We start from the raw sequence: 15,975 nt of genomic DNA on the forward strand, positions 1-15,975 counted from the left end.
AGCATGCTATGTTGTAAAAAATACTTATTCCTTTACTTATTCTTTTTTGAAATTTTGATATTTTGATATCAAAATTTCAGGATATGTGTGTCAGTGATGTAAAGTTCTATTAGATGTTAGTATGTTTTGTCTTTCTTATTTGTGATTTAATATTTGTGATTTGAAAACGATGCATGAATTATATTCAATAATCAGTAGATTAATAAAAAAAAAAAAAAATTAATCACATATCAATATCATGATTGCATGAATTTTAATATAAATAAGAAGAAATAATAGAAAAGGGATAGAGATAAAATAAGAATTGATTATTAACACTATTTCTTTGTTGGAGATATTTTCAAAAGAATTCAAAAAAATGGCACTGATGTTCAATTCTATCATAGAATCTCTGTAATACTACTTTATCTTACCTTTAAAATAATGTCTTTAACACTTAAAAGATGGCGTTGACAATCAATTCTATCTCTATCTTTCTCCTACTATTTTTTATCCTTTTCTATATTTCATCTACAGGTTTCTAGAGATGGCGCTGATTACTATATTTTTATCTTTTTTGTCCTTCCTTTTATCCTTTTTTGCTCTTCTTGTTTATATGTGATTAATTATTATTATAAATTATAATAATTAAATAATTAATACATGAATAATTTACTAAATATATAAATAAATAAATAGTTGAAAAAATAAATAAAGAAATAAAAAAGAATAGAGTATAAATGCAATTTTAGTTTTCAAAAATACGTTAATTTCTTATTATAAAAGATAGATTTCTTTGAATTAGCTTAGACTTTTTAGAAATATTTCAATAATATAATCAATTGTGTGTAAAGAACAATGCTTTGATCGAATAATTTTTCTTATTACATGTTTGATTATTAAATTAAAGGGAAGAATTTGGATTCAAAAGGGGTTTTGAAAAAATAATTATAGAAATAATTGATTGCCACGTTATAATAATTTATTTAAACATTTATAACACCTATGATGTTCCACAGTCTTGAAAGTAGTTGCTAACCGATATATATGTATATGTATGTATATACATTCACATACACACATACAAACACATATGTATATACACATATACGCGCGGTACATGTATACATAGATAGATCGTTCTCGTAAATATATATAATATGTATACATATATAAATTTATTTTTCATTTACTTCGTTTCAATTTATTTATAAGTTATACCCATTTCGTTTACCGCCTAGATAAAGCATTCTCGAAACTTAAGAAATTAATCAATGATTATTACGCTATCCTGTATACGTTTGCACAATTTACGACCGCATTTTCGACGCATTATATATTCTTTACAATGATTACTGTCGATTATTTTAGGTACGCAGAAGTGCATGGGTTTTATCTTTGAAACATTCTTCTTCGAGAAAATCGTTCCATTGCTTCGCGTTTCTCAATTTCTCTACACGTTCTTTTCATTTATTTACTTATTTATTTATTTATTTATTTATTTATTTATTTATTCTCTCTTCATCACTTTTTAAAAAGTTTGGAAGCTAAGAGACATTTAATTTAATTTACACGGGCTTCCTATTTTATCACCTATTATATCTTGCCTTAAATTATACAGATTTTACGTGAATCATGCGATACGTTGGACACGTGCTGTGGAAAATCGCATATAGACAATCGCAATCTTTGAACTTAAGCTATAACCGTAGAAATATCAACGTAAATTAAAAATGTATATCGTGTTATAGAGGTTGTGCTATTCTAATTTATTTGTCTTGTAATTTTTCGCTTTCTATTTTTTTTTTTTTTTATCGATATTCGAATATCAGCTCAAGCTTCGAATTTTGAAAAAAAAGAAAAAGACTCGATTATTGCGTTCTTTAATCTTTTTTTTTTTTTTTTTTTTTTTACTTTCTCGTTTCCTCGTGAGAAAAAGATATATTTATTTTTCTCTTTTCATTAATAAAGATCAAAGTATTGGTATATTCTTCGTTTATATTATATCACAAGTTTAATACCGTAAGTTTCGTCGTAAACGTGTTATATTCTTTTTTATTAACATACAATGTGTAGATATAAAATTTTAGATAGTTTCGTAATATAACATCATAAGATTCAAATTTCTTTACAGCCACTGAAGTAATCACAATTGAAAAAAGAAAATCTTATACGTTTGATTATTTTAGAGTAAGTAAAGTAAAATTTTTCTAGATAAATATCATTTTTATAGAACGCGAGTTAATCTTGTTTTCTTTGTCAACATATTACAAGATATATTTCCTAAACAATTGGATTAATATTAAAAAATTTGTTTTTCATCAAATTTATTTTTAAAAAATCGAATTAATATTTATAAACGAAATAAAATGTCAATGTATCATTACATTTTTTTTCTTATTGTTTCACCAAAGGTATATTTATTTATTTATCATATATATCAAAATATATAACGATAACGAGTTTAGGAAATATGTACTTTTCAAGTTTGAAGTTTATATAAGTTGGTATCATTTCTCATTGTAGAGAAATATCTGTGTTCGAGTTCTTATATGCAAATGACATTTATCTTTTATCTTGATCAATGCAGAGAGTTTATTACGAAACGATGGCCGATTTTTTTAATGATATGCATCGATTTCTTACGCGAAACGAAATGGCAACATTTTTAAAACCAAGTATCGCAATAAATTAATTAGAAACACAGTCTTGATGAATACTAACAACGTTTATAATTTAACCGATTATAGTATTATCTCATATCTTCTCGTTATTAAATAAGTTAAACGTAGCAACGAATCAAATATATAGAATTTATTATAAACATCTAAAATAAAATTCCATATAATAATAATTATTTAGCGAAAATAAATAAAAATATACGTTAAATTCGTATTGCAATGAATAAAAAATGATAACGATAGGAAATATTAAATTATATTACTCGAACACATATAAATTTACAAATAATCACGTTAAATTACTTTACGATATATCGCGTTTTCCTTTCTTGGATAGTATATCTAATCAATATACATATCTTTTTTTTATCTAATAGTGGCAAATTTCGTTATTCGGTATTTAATTTTATTTACGATATCTAGTAGAATTAAATATGCGATAATAATATCATTAGTAGAGATTTTTCATTACAATTGTTACTGACAAGATCGTATTTTTTTTTATAATACATAATAATCGTACATAGATAATTGGAATAAAGTTAAAAGAATTAACATAATAAACATAGTAAAATATTCGAACATATTTTTTCAAGTACACATACACTGATCGAAGTGACCTACATTTTTCACTCTTTGTAAATTATGTTATGAACAAATAATTTTCTAAATTCATTTTCGAAATAATTTTTTTTTTCTCCGACAATGAATTAACGACACGAATGATAATTTTTTTCGAATAAGTCAAAACTATTTCTTTAAGAAATTAAGAGAATTTGATAACAATTGTCGTTTTGTCCATTGTCAAAATCACGAGAAATTTTGAATATTTCAAAATTATAAAGTCGAGTATAAAAATCTCCTCTACCGAAAAATTAAAAATTAGATGTGTAAAGAACGCTAATGTAAAGAAAAATTTGCATCGAATTTTCATTGATCTTTCTTCTTTCGCAATGTTGATCACAACTTAATCGAAAGAGAAACGTTAGTAGGTTGTCTTTATTGTCCCTTGCTCGACATTACCGTATGCTGTCTTTCTCTTATTTTGATCGTCTTCGGCGCCTCTTGCCGAGAAAAGTTTCGAGCAGACACTTAAAGCCGCGTTTACATCGGGCAACTTTCTGTTTCGAACATAGATTGATCTTAAATCGATCAAAATTGTCCTTTCGAAATATTAATTAATAATCGAAATAATTTTTAAACGTTCAATTAACTATTTGTTCAATTTGTTAAAAGAATCTTTCGATTAAGACCGCGTTTACATGAAATAATTTTTAACCGATCTCAAACCACTTATTTTTACCCAATTAAAATGTTAATTTGTTCCGGTTGCTCGGTCAAAAGTTGTTTAAAGCAACTTGCCTCTCGAATAACAAATTAAGTTAGAAAGGATATAATTATTTTCAATTTCTTCTTCTAAAAAATAATTTACATCCGGTTATTAAATGCTAGAAAAAATATTTGTAAAGATAAAGGGATCATTTATTTATAATAATAATATTTATTTTGTATTTTTTGAATTTGAAATTTCGATTCAGATCAAAAGTTGCCTAAGCTGCTGTGTTGTAAACGCTGCTTAAAGTAATGCTACAATGCAATATGCTCGCGAGTTATAATATTAAATCGTTATCGAAATAATAATTACGGCAGACATATCAAGGTGACGTTTAATTTTTGGTTCGCACAATGTACTACTGTTAGAATAGTGTAAAGCTCTACTAATAGAATAATTTATGTATATTAAATTTATATTATATACGTTATGTATAATACAGGAACTATATTATCGCATACAATTGCATTTCCATCTAAAAAAAAAAAAAAAAACGATTTCAAACGTTCACAGGTAATTAAGACACTCGGTGTTTGGAACCGAATGTCGCGAATATCTCGTTCGCGTTCTTCTTTTTTTTTTCCTTTTTCTTTTTTTTTTTTCGGTGCATTTACATAATTTTTTTTTCCTTTTTTTCCCTTTTTTTTTTTTTTTTTTTGTTTTGCTTTTCCGCACCTTGCTTCTAACGACGATAGACAGATCTCATCTGATAAATACGGTCCATTCCGGTTCGCGTAGCCTCGAAATAGGCGAACAGAATACATGAGACAAAGGCTGGATAGAAATATCCAATACCGAATTGCACAAGTGGTCTCGCGTAAATGTCGAAATGAGTATAAATTTATTGCCATTCGGATTTCTAATGTCATCGCACATGTCACCACGCAAGAATGAAATTATCCGGCCGGAATTTTTCTTCTTTTTTTCTTTTTTTTTTTATTTCGTGGTTGGTTTCATGTATTCGGATTGCAACAATAGAGGTATCATAGGTTCCCGCTTATTCTTCGAAGAATTAAAAGTAATTTACTTTCGTATATCGTATTTCGAAATTGATCGTAGAAAATCAACGAGATTGAGTATTGCGTTTTCTCAAAATTTAAAAATTAATTATCGTAGGTTTACAAATTATATATTAAATACAACCAAACGTGTTAATCAATATCAAAGTGATAAGGAATTTTTAAAATGTTGCAAATGATCAATTGGTGGTACGTCGCGAAAATTTGATTTTTGGAACGATAGAAATAAACGCCGAGTTTATTTATTTACAAATTATATTCGAATTTTAAATATCGCGATTGACTATACGATTATTGTATTGTAGGAACAACATTATTCGAACAACGTGTAATGCAATTTAAAAAAATATTACATAACGTAGAATTCTCTAATAAAATAAAGAAATATAAACGAATCTTAAACATGGTGGATAAACGGAGAATTATTTATTGTAAGAGTCCTATTCAAATATTACGAACTTGTGAATATTTATACGACACGAGTATAATTATTTCGTGAAAATTTCGTGAAAATTTCTTATTGAGAGAGGCGTCTCGTTATTCTTAACATAGATAAATAAAGGGCATTCGAACAGCGTAAAGGAGACACGCCGAAAAGAAAACGCGTTTCCTTGTAAAATATCTCAGGAATAATTGTATCTCCTTTTTAAGCGAGAATTGGCGTTATTGCAAAGTAATTCCAATCTTGTATTTTTTACAATGCGGGGTGTCGCGACGTTTCCCCGTTTCTTGGAACACTTTTGCGGCTGTCAGGAACGTTAATTGTTTCGCGTGGATGGTAGGCCATGGAGAAGTTTGCATTCCGCAAAATCGGACCCATGGGACAGAGTTTGTGTCGAGCAAAAGAAAAGAGTAAAATAAAGAGGATAGATAGAAATCACGTTCTCTATATAAATAATAAAATATACAATTCTCTACAAACACTTTCGTCCGAACGAAATTGCACAAAATTTTATGAACATTTTCTCTCTCTCTCTCTCTCTCTCTCTCTCTTCTTTTTTTTAAATTTCTTTCTAATATAATAAAAACTTTATACAAAAATTGAAAACTCTCGCAAACGTAATAAATAATAATAGAGGAAACATTAACGAATAAAAAAAAAAAGATATTAAACTTCTCGAATCGATAATTAAAAATTCATTGCAATTGTTTCCTTTTTTTCTCTCTCTTTCTCGAAAATGCTTCTTCCGGAAAATTATTTACAATTCGTTCAAAGATATAATATTTCTTATCCTTGACATACTTTTACGTTTCACTACCTTGATAGGGGGATAAACGAAGTAAGCGCTACCCGAGATGCCAAGAATTCTTCATCTCTCTGGCTTCGATATATATATCTTAAAATTGCAAAACCATCCATTTAATTTGAACCAACAGCAGTATCGTATTTCACGAAAATCATATGACACGATCACACGTAAAGACAAATTAATAAATGATCGACAAAGTGGCCTCTTATCATTCCCCTATAAATTAGATCTCATTCCCTGAATTTTCCAGTCCCAAGATTTTTCCATCTACAGAATCGATGCAATAATCGATAATTTATACGATCGTGTAGGTGAGAGGTGACACGTGTAAAGCGGTTGACAACGCTGTGTGAGGGGAAAAATGTGAGATACGTGATCATAAACCAATAAAATGTGTGCGAATAAGCGGAGCTGTTAACGCAGGCCGTAAAGCTAACATAAATTAAGTACGAATATTATGGGAATTCTACTGGCGCCAGACTGGAGGCACATTGGAACGATCGAAAATGTAACGGGCTGATATCGAAGATATGGACTGTGTAATATTGTACGCGCGTTTAAAAAAAAAAAGAAACCGGGTAATTTAAACGTCGCGTTCGTTCAGAGTGCCATTTTTGAGAGCAAATTTTCCTCGTCGAGGCAGGATGAAATTCTTGGTACACGAGAATAAAATGACACGTTGCTTACACGTGGAATTTCGATTTAATTATTATATTTCTTTTTTCCTTGAATTTTGACGATTGAAAGATAGTTGGATTAATTAAAATATATAGCGGAAGATATAGCTAAATATTTGAAATTTTTATATAAATTTTGTGCTATTTTTATAAAGAGAAAAATAAATTTATAAATGAGAAATTATAGGTTTGATTATTGATCGTTATCTAAATTTCGTAATTTTTTTTATATACGAATATATGAATAATTCTACGGTTCTAATGAAAAAATAAATATAGTTAGAGAATGAATTTAATTGAAATTTTATATTTAATTTTTGATTTTATTATTGATTGCGTAAAACAAAAATAATAGTACGTAAAGCAAATAATTTTTAACAAATGCTTTTTGAGAGTTAATATTGATCTAACTCTCTCGTTGATTATCTAGCTATTTACCTTCGTCGCGTAAGTTTAAATAATACTGATTCGTACAGAATTAATCTGTCTGGTTTCAAACAAAAGAAACTGTCGATTATTATTTTTCTTAAAAAGCATCTTCGTGAAAAATTTAAGCTAAATTTTGTTTGTTAATTTTTCGTAATTAAAAATCTTTCGTTCCAAAATGTAAAAATATTTTGTGAAATAACTCTGAACGTTAAAATGATTGGTCAAAAAGAACAGGCACTCAAAGAAATAGCAACAAATGATAAATTTCGCAAAATAATATGTACAAAAAAATTTACAATAAATAAATAAATAATAATTTAAAACTTTAACATTTTATCGTAGAAGGATATTTTCACCTGTTCTTTTTCTCATTAAATCAAAAGCTTTCCCAAAGTAAAATCCATTAATACGTTGCGTACAGCCTCGTCCCACAAATTTATCGTCAATTCCATAAAGCTTTTTTAAATTCATTATTTAGGTTTTCTTCAGTCTTTCTCTTTCCCTCAAAAATTTCTTTTATCGTTTATTTTTCTCATTTTCCTTCCCAAGGATGCAATTTTATTGAAAAATTCTTTTTTCTAGCTGACCACTTTACGACTAGCTGGCGAGTTATCGTATACAGACAAATATTTTACATTACTTAACTGTCTTCGCTTGTACAATGGCTTGCGATTATATGTTCAGTTTCGACATTTAGAATGTTATTTAATCATTGAACCATTGACTTTCTTTCGAACGATACTTGTCTTTGGTCGTATTCAAATTTTGATAATAAAATTCGTGTACACATCATGCATGTGATGGTACAACGTAAGCGTAATTTCGCGATTCTTAATATTCTTAATATTTTATTTATTAAACAGAAAGCTATACGCAATGTATTAATTAATAAACAGTGTTTTCGATGGATATATAATTGTAAAGTTGATTGGAAAATTTTGCTACTAAATTTTACTATTACTAGTTGATGATGAAGATACTTTTATGAAGGTAAAAAAAATATATAAATAAAGATTTTTTTCAGAATTTTAAATTGTATATTGCAAAGAATATTTTATTTTGAATAATAATATTTTTGAATATACGTATAAATTATTTAATTTATCACGATTTATTTAGCAATTCAATTATCCTTCTTAAATTAAAAAAAAAATAATTATTAGTATTTTTAAAATGTATACTCTCAAAAGAAATTTTCTTAATAATTATTTATTCGTTTTTTTGAGAAAAAGAAACTATGAAACTTTCCAATCAACTTGCAATAATTTCGATAATGATTAGATCTTAAGTTTCATATTAGTTCTGCGTTTTCCATTCCATTGAGCCCTAAAAATGATCTACTCTTGAACGACATTTAACGATTACAGATAATACGAATAGATCGAATCGAAAATTCTTCGTCGAAATATACGAATGATTGCATCGAGTGTTCATTAACACTTTCGCGATTAATTTATCTCAATTGAACAGGACACGAAATAGATAACGAATTAGATATATTGAATATCAGGAGCCAGTGCAATTGTATTGGCTGCGATCGGTTAAGTTTGATTATTCGTGATACATGAGTTAAAGAGTATTTCGAGATTAGTGAATGATAATTCGCTGATTAGTTAACTTTTATTGTTTTTCCCTTTTATAGCATCGATGAGAGACTCTTACGTTACGAAATAATGCAAGCATAATGTAAACTATATACAGAATTCTATTAAATAGTATGTGTGTCGTGTATCTGAAACACACGTGAAATAACGTATAAAGTAACGTATATTTATACATACTATTTCACGTGCTTCACGTGTATAATTGATATAATAGTATGTGTATTTCACGTGTTGGCAATCAAACTTCACACTGTGTACATGTTATCCTGTTAAGAGAAACGAAAGAAGAATAAAATTGGTGGTATGTTGAAGTTCAACACGATTCTCCGATCTCTCTCTCTCTCTCTCTCTCTCATACACACACACGTACGCACAGATTTCGTTCATTCGTATTACTTGGAACAATAAATTAATTTAACATTATATAATAAATTAATACAAAAGAAAGAACACTGTGGTATAATCGATTAAAACTAATTTTCGAATAAAAGTAAAGTATGCTAGAAAAGATGATAGAAGAAGGAAAAAAGAAACAGACGACGAAAGAATACTTACAGCAATTTACAACTTATAATAGAACTAACTATGCCTAACTTTTATGGACATTTCACGTGTGATACACCAAGGATTTATTGTACTCTTGAAATATCAGAAAATCGAATTTGTAAACTTGTTGTTACTTCTGAAATACTTTTCTTTTTTTTTTTCTTTTCTTTTACAAGGAATACAATGATAATCGATGAGACTATTAACCCTTTAATGCTCATAAATTGAAACTCTGTTTAGGATTATATTAACACTCTTTTCAAATCTCGTATTCGTACTAATAAAATGTATCTAATCACTTAGAGATATTACATTTATAAAAAGGAAATTTCGTTGTATAGACAGTTCTTTTTCGTTTCAATTGATTTGTATAAATAAATACAAATAAAATAATTGGAATACAAAGGAAATTCTAAATTCGTTATCCAATTTTTATTTTTTTTTTTTATAAATAATACCAGATCAATTTCTCTTGTTAGAAAAATTGACAATTCTCAAATATTATAAAACAATAAACCGTGTTGAAACGAAACAAAAAAGAATGACGATCCGTACAATTCTCAAAGACTTAAAGAGTTAAAAGTTCTCTCTCTCTCTCTAAAGATCGATTCGAAAGATCAATTTTAAATAATTAACTAATTTGACTTGACACAAATTCGTGAAACAATCATATGTACATCGAAAGAATAGATACAAACCTGCTTAAATGGCTCCTGGTAGGTAGCAAACGCGACACGTTACCCTCATGTAACACACGTTTATCGCGTGCTTCGATCACGAAAGTGTTAATTAGTCTCGATTCGTTGGCTTTCCGCTTCCTTCTGAGATAGAGAAAAACAAAATAAAATAAAATAAAACGAGAGAAGAAGTGAGGGGGGGCGGGATAGGGGAGATAATGTCGCCTGTGTGCGCGAACGAACCTGCGAAACCTCGAAATCCTCCCGAAAACGGAGAAAAGAATACTGATCTTGCCCTTAATCTATATATAATCCGGCACGAATCTCGCCATCCTCGCCATATTTGATGGCGTCCCAAAATTGCGTGTTTACCTTCCTGAAAAGAGGAAGCGTAAAAAAAAAAAAAAGACTTGTCCGCCCTCGAAAACGTGTCGTTCCTCCAAGCTCCCCGGAAGCTACGATGACCGGAAATGTCACACAACGCGACATTTCCCCTGATATCGATCTCGATCTAGATCAAACCTTACAACACGAAATACTTATAATCCCAATAATCGCGCAATCTAAACCTAACCTAACGAACGAAGTTTCGTTAATTTAATTCTCCGATTAATTATTTCGCGTTGGAAATTTTTAATATAATATTATTATTGTGATCATCCTCCCCGATCATCCGTTTCTCCGAACGGAAAGACAATCGGGAATAATCGGTAATAAAATCGTGTTCCTCCGCGACACGTTCCACCGATCCGCTGTGGTTCCTTGGCTAATTAGTAGCGAGCACCTACGGAGAGGAAAACGCACGACCCGTGTATCGCGTCGGTTTATCGAGGATCGACCGATCGATCGATCGATCGCGGGCTACGACAACGCCAAAGAGCGATGGGTCTGGCCGTTGTACGATAGGGATTCCGTGTCCTCGAATCTCGCGTCCTCGTCCGCCAGATCGACGCCATAGTTGCTCGAGGTGTTGTCCTCCTCTGTAACAAAGGGGCAAAGCAAAAGGGTGGTTATTAAATTAAATCCTTGTTGGAATCGCGCTCCGCCTCGATTCGATATATGCCCGCGAAATTCGATCGTTATCTTGGACCGATGATCGAAACGAATCGGATGAATGTGAGATTTTTTTTTTCTCTCTCTCTCTTGGATTTTGCTCAATTCTTCTTCTTCTTCTTTTCTTTTTCCTTTGATTCTGCGGTATGGTTATGGTTATGGTTGATTTGTTGTATCGTGGGCGATAATGAATGCCGTTAAACTGGTTATCACGTATGATTTTATGCGTTTCTTCTCTTCTTCTCCCCCTGATCGTTATTATCGTGCTTGTTGATCGATGACGTGACACGTGAGCGGACGAGAAATTGAATTGTAAATGACACGCGAGAGTTAATTCATCTCTGCTTTCTACCATATAGTTATGGACGAATGGATAAGCGATATGGCGGTAGGGTAAAGGGGAAGATATATGTAAGGACGTAGAATAATTGTGTAATATTTTTAGCTAATAGTTTCACGCGATTTAAGTTGTTTAGTTTAGATCTAACATTGGCGTGATGCAAGGATAAAATTTTAATTTTCTTGAACGTGACATTGAACCGATTTATTCCAATTTATTATGATTTCGATTATGTAGTTAATCTTTTTAATTGCTGGCTCCTTTTAACGTTCGTGCACGTTTCATTTTGATTCTTAATTTTTAATAATCAAAGTATTTATAAGGAATATTTATTAAAAGATACTTTTAAACAAACTTTAAAATATATGTATATATAATAATATGTATTTTGATAGATTTATAAAAAAAAGAAATAGGTTTAAAAATTTTTAAATCGTTCCATTTTGGAATTAAAAAACATTTACGTTACTCGAAATCATTTTAATCATATCCTATGAAATTTTATTCCATCGTTTTAGAAATATTACATACTGTTTCAAAGAGACCGCGTTTAAAGTTTTATTTCAGAAAATAACATTTCACCAATCTAATAATATGAGTCGACGTAACAAACACACAATAAATATTAAATCTCTTTCCTTTCGACTTAGACTATTTTCATTCACAATGTAAAATACGATATATAGAATAATTTATAAATATATATATATATATATATATATATATATATATATATATATATATATATATATATATATATATATATATATTAATAAAGGAATAGAAAAAATTGAAAGTGATTTCGCTGTTGCACGCAGAGGAGAGAAAGAGAGAGAGAGAGAGAGAGAATAATATATGGCACAATACAACTTCGATAAATATTTTACGTATAGATCGACAGTTGAAACGAGCCACGTTCCACGCGTTATTCATCATCGATATTATTCACTGTCGTTCAATAAAAATTTCAACACCGAATGCGTGTCACGAAGTTGAATTTATCTACACTCGACCTAACAAAACCCAAACGCTGCACCGTTACTTCGTCTTTATGGTTTGCTGCGTAAAGACAATGCAAATTATTCAAAAGCTTCTGTTCACGATCTCTTTTAGAATTTGCGTAACAGTGAACCCGTCATTGTATTATTTCCTGATGTAATTGCGATATATATATATATATACATATATATATATATATATATATGTACGAGGATTTGCGGCATGAAAGAAACTCTCGTTTAACTCTACGCCCATTATAATTTAGAGAAAGGAGCTTATACTCTATGCGTTTATTGTGCGAGAGAACAATTATTGAAAATAATAAACGCGTGAAAAATATGATATACGGGAATAGAAATGTAGGAAACTGTCGTCGTTACGTAAATTTATTTGTTTATTTTCACTGTAATTGCAAAATATGATGCGCGATACGATAAAATGTACAATGTTATAATCGTTGTAAACAATTTTAAGCGTTACAATATGTAATTTCACTTGTTTATTTTATTATATACAATTGCGCGAGAATGATCTTAATGGGCTCTCTCCATTATGCATCTTAATAGTCGCGTATAAATAAATTCTATATTCTTGTACGTTATATTAAACGTTTGAATGATGCAATTTAATTGCAAATTTCAAATTAATTGCCTTCGAATTGAATAATTTCTTATTCGACAATTATCATATATTCGTTCTTTAATAACGTAATAAACAGAGGAGGAGGAGAAAAACAATTTTATTATCCGTTTCTTGTGATGCACGATCGAAACATTCATTGACGATTTTTATCGCCATCGTCAAATAATTCTATTTACTAGCGATTATTCGTTGCTTACGAAATTCATGATAAACGATAATAAAATATCTACTACCATTCATCCGTATTCGTCTATTCTATTTAATAAAATTTTTAATCATTCCTAACTTGTTAATAACGGGTAGGAAAAATATCGGTGGCGCAATAGATTATAAATATAGATATTGGCAATATTAACGAGATCGTGATCGTGGTAAAATAAAGTTTATACCGGTGGCAATTCCAGAAGCTGATATAAGCTTTATTGATATCGTAGATGTGGTAAATAGAGCATGCCACGAGTTCGATAAATTCTTCGTCGCGGTTTAAAAAAAAATCGTGGCTCGTATTTGAGATAAAAATCGGAATAATTCACGACGCAAGGAAGCTGATGCGTAAACTCTCCCGTTTATGCGCGACATGCAACAGGTTTCTACGTCTACTCAAATGTCTCTCTCTCCACACATACGTGCATGAACAAAAGCATTTTATCGGCAGAAACAAATGAAAGAATTGTTTTAAAAGCTTCTTTTCTTTCTCTCTCCCCCCCCCCCCTCCCTCCTTCTTTTTTTAACATAATTTAGACAGACACGTTCAAAATAATAATAAAATCTGAATTTTATTGTATTGAGTATTTATAGAATCAGAAAATAAAATTATTCTGATGAATTCTCGCAAAATTGAAAAAAAATCAAATCAATATCTTCCGTTTCAATTTTAGAAATATAAAAATTATTGATTACGAGTTTTTTCGTTGTAATTCTTATACTAGAAAAAAAAAAAAAAGAAGAAGAATATACGAGAGAATCGTATAGAAATTATATAGGAAAGGCCACGCTTGGTTGCTTTTGGTGACCTTGAAATATATTTGTCAGGAATAATATTCTGAACAACTTTTCCTTATACCGTATAACCGTCACTTCGTATCGTGCTTTATATTTTCAGACTGCGTTCGAGGTAGGCAATAAATAAATTTTTGAAAACCGGACACCGAATTTGAACGTAAGAGAATACGTTTAAAAAAAAAAAAAGTGACAAGAGCGAGTTGGATAATATTTTTTGAAGGGTCCGATCACATATTCATGTTTCGACCTGTGTCGTGACTGTCATTCCTCATGCATATGAATTTTTTTTTTAACCATTTTATTGTAACACACCAACGGCAACGGCAAAAATAGTCTTAAATGGCCTTGAAAGAAAATACTGTTAAAAAGATCCATACTGCCATAAATTTTAACTGGATACTTTTTAATTATTTCAAATCCGATTCGAAATATATAATCCAAATCGCTTTGCAAAAATCCAACCTAACCTTAAATTGAAACTTTTCAAAAATACATATATTATAATTATTATATACATTATTAAATAATTTTGCATACAATTTTCAAAACTTTAAAGCGTAAAGAAAATTGTTTTTTCTTCGATAAAACGAAACTCGAAGATTTTAATTCTTTCCTAAACATTTGTTTAAACAATATTTAACTACATTTTGAGAAAATATCAGGATTAAATTAGATTAGAAGATTTCTTAAATTTCTACAGAAACTAGAGAGTTTATAGAGATATTGAAAAAAGAAAAATTACTAATAATATATATCAATATATATTGAAGGGAGATTGAAAAAGGAATAAATTGGTAAGAACAAATACGATAAAAATTTAATAAAAAATTGGTCGAGATTCCTCTCCCGTTGTTTCCACGTTGTAACAACACAACGATGGGAAGCGTAGCGTTGCGAGAAGAAACGCGAGAGTGCACGCGAGAGAGGAAGGCATCGGCAAGCGGAACTCTAGAATTCCACGGCTAGCTCTCCTCTGGGTTTTCGCGATTGACTGTGTTTAACGGGCGAGACAAGCGAGCGCGTGGGCGCGTATATTCTCAGAGGCGACTCGAACAAGGCGAATTCCACGCTGGATTACGACGATCGCTTGCTTCACAGACGGCTCGTGAATGGCCCACGCCTCCGAGAGAAATAGATAAATGACCAGACGCGTATCCCGCTTTATCACGGCATGGGAAACGCGGCCCCTCGACATCGGCGATCCCTTGCTAAATGCGAAATGAAATCGGAATGGAAGTGTCGACCGCCGAGCCGTTACCGTCTACGCACGGAGAGGAAGAGCGTTCGATGAGAAATCGTGTTGACGCTCTTTCAGCGTTCTACTTTTTTCCTCTTTAATCGTTCCTTCTCCTCTTCTTATATCTTTTCACTTTTCGCTTCATCCTCCATTCCCCTTTCGATTTATCCTTTCTGCGCCGCTCTGATTTGTGAACTGCGAACGTTTATGTAAATTTATATTTTTTACAAACACGATTATATTGTTGGCTGCCAGCATCAATTACGCGTACTTGCTGGGAGTGTACTCGTGGTTGACAGTTAAGGTGTTAAAGAAATAGGATCGAGATAAAGGTTTTGTTTTAGGATCGTAGAAATGGTTTCACCAGTGCTTTACGTTGAATGCTTTTTATATGTTTGTTTGGTAGATTTATTTTTCTCGAAGATTCTTCATAGATGCGCAAACATTTGTAGATTATTGATTTGGAAGATATTTTTTAATTTTGATTTTTTCTCTTATTCAATGATT

The 15,975-nt window shown here is 30.3% G+C and overlaps 1 protein-coding gene across 1 annotated transcript in view; it reads right to left on the minus strand.

Annotated features, from left to right (window-relative positions):
* LOC411058 overlaps positions 1–15,975 on the minus strand; it is a 78,282-nt gene that overhangs the window by 9,110 nt on the left and 53,197 nt on the right. The window contains exon 6 of the mRNA XM_026440871.1: positions 11,061–11,175. Coding sequence (XP_026296656.1) covers positions 11,061–11,175 — 115 coding nt within the window. The remainder of the gene's footprint in view (positions 1–11,060; positions 11,176–15,975) is intronic.

The sequence above is a fragment of the Apis mellifera genome, linkage group LG5, assembly GCF_003254395.2.
Source record: "Apis mellifera strain DH4 linkage group LG5, Amel_HAv3.1, whole genome shotgun sequence".
Classification (NCBI taxonomy): Eukaryota; Metazoa; Arthropoda; class Insecta; order Hymenoptera; family Apidae; genus Apis; species Apis mellifera.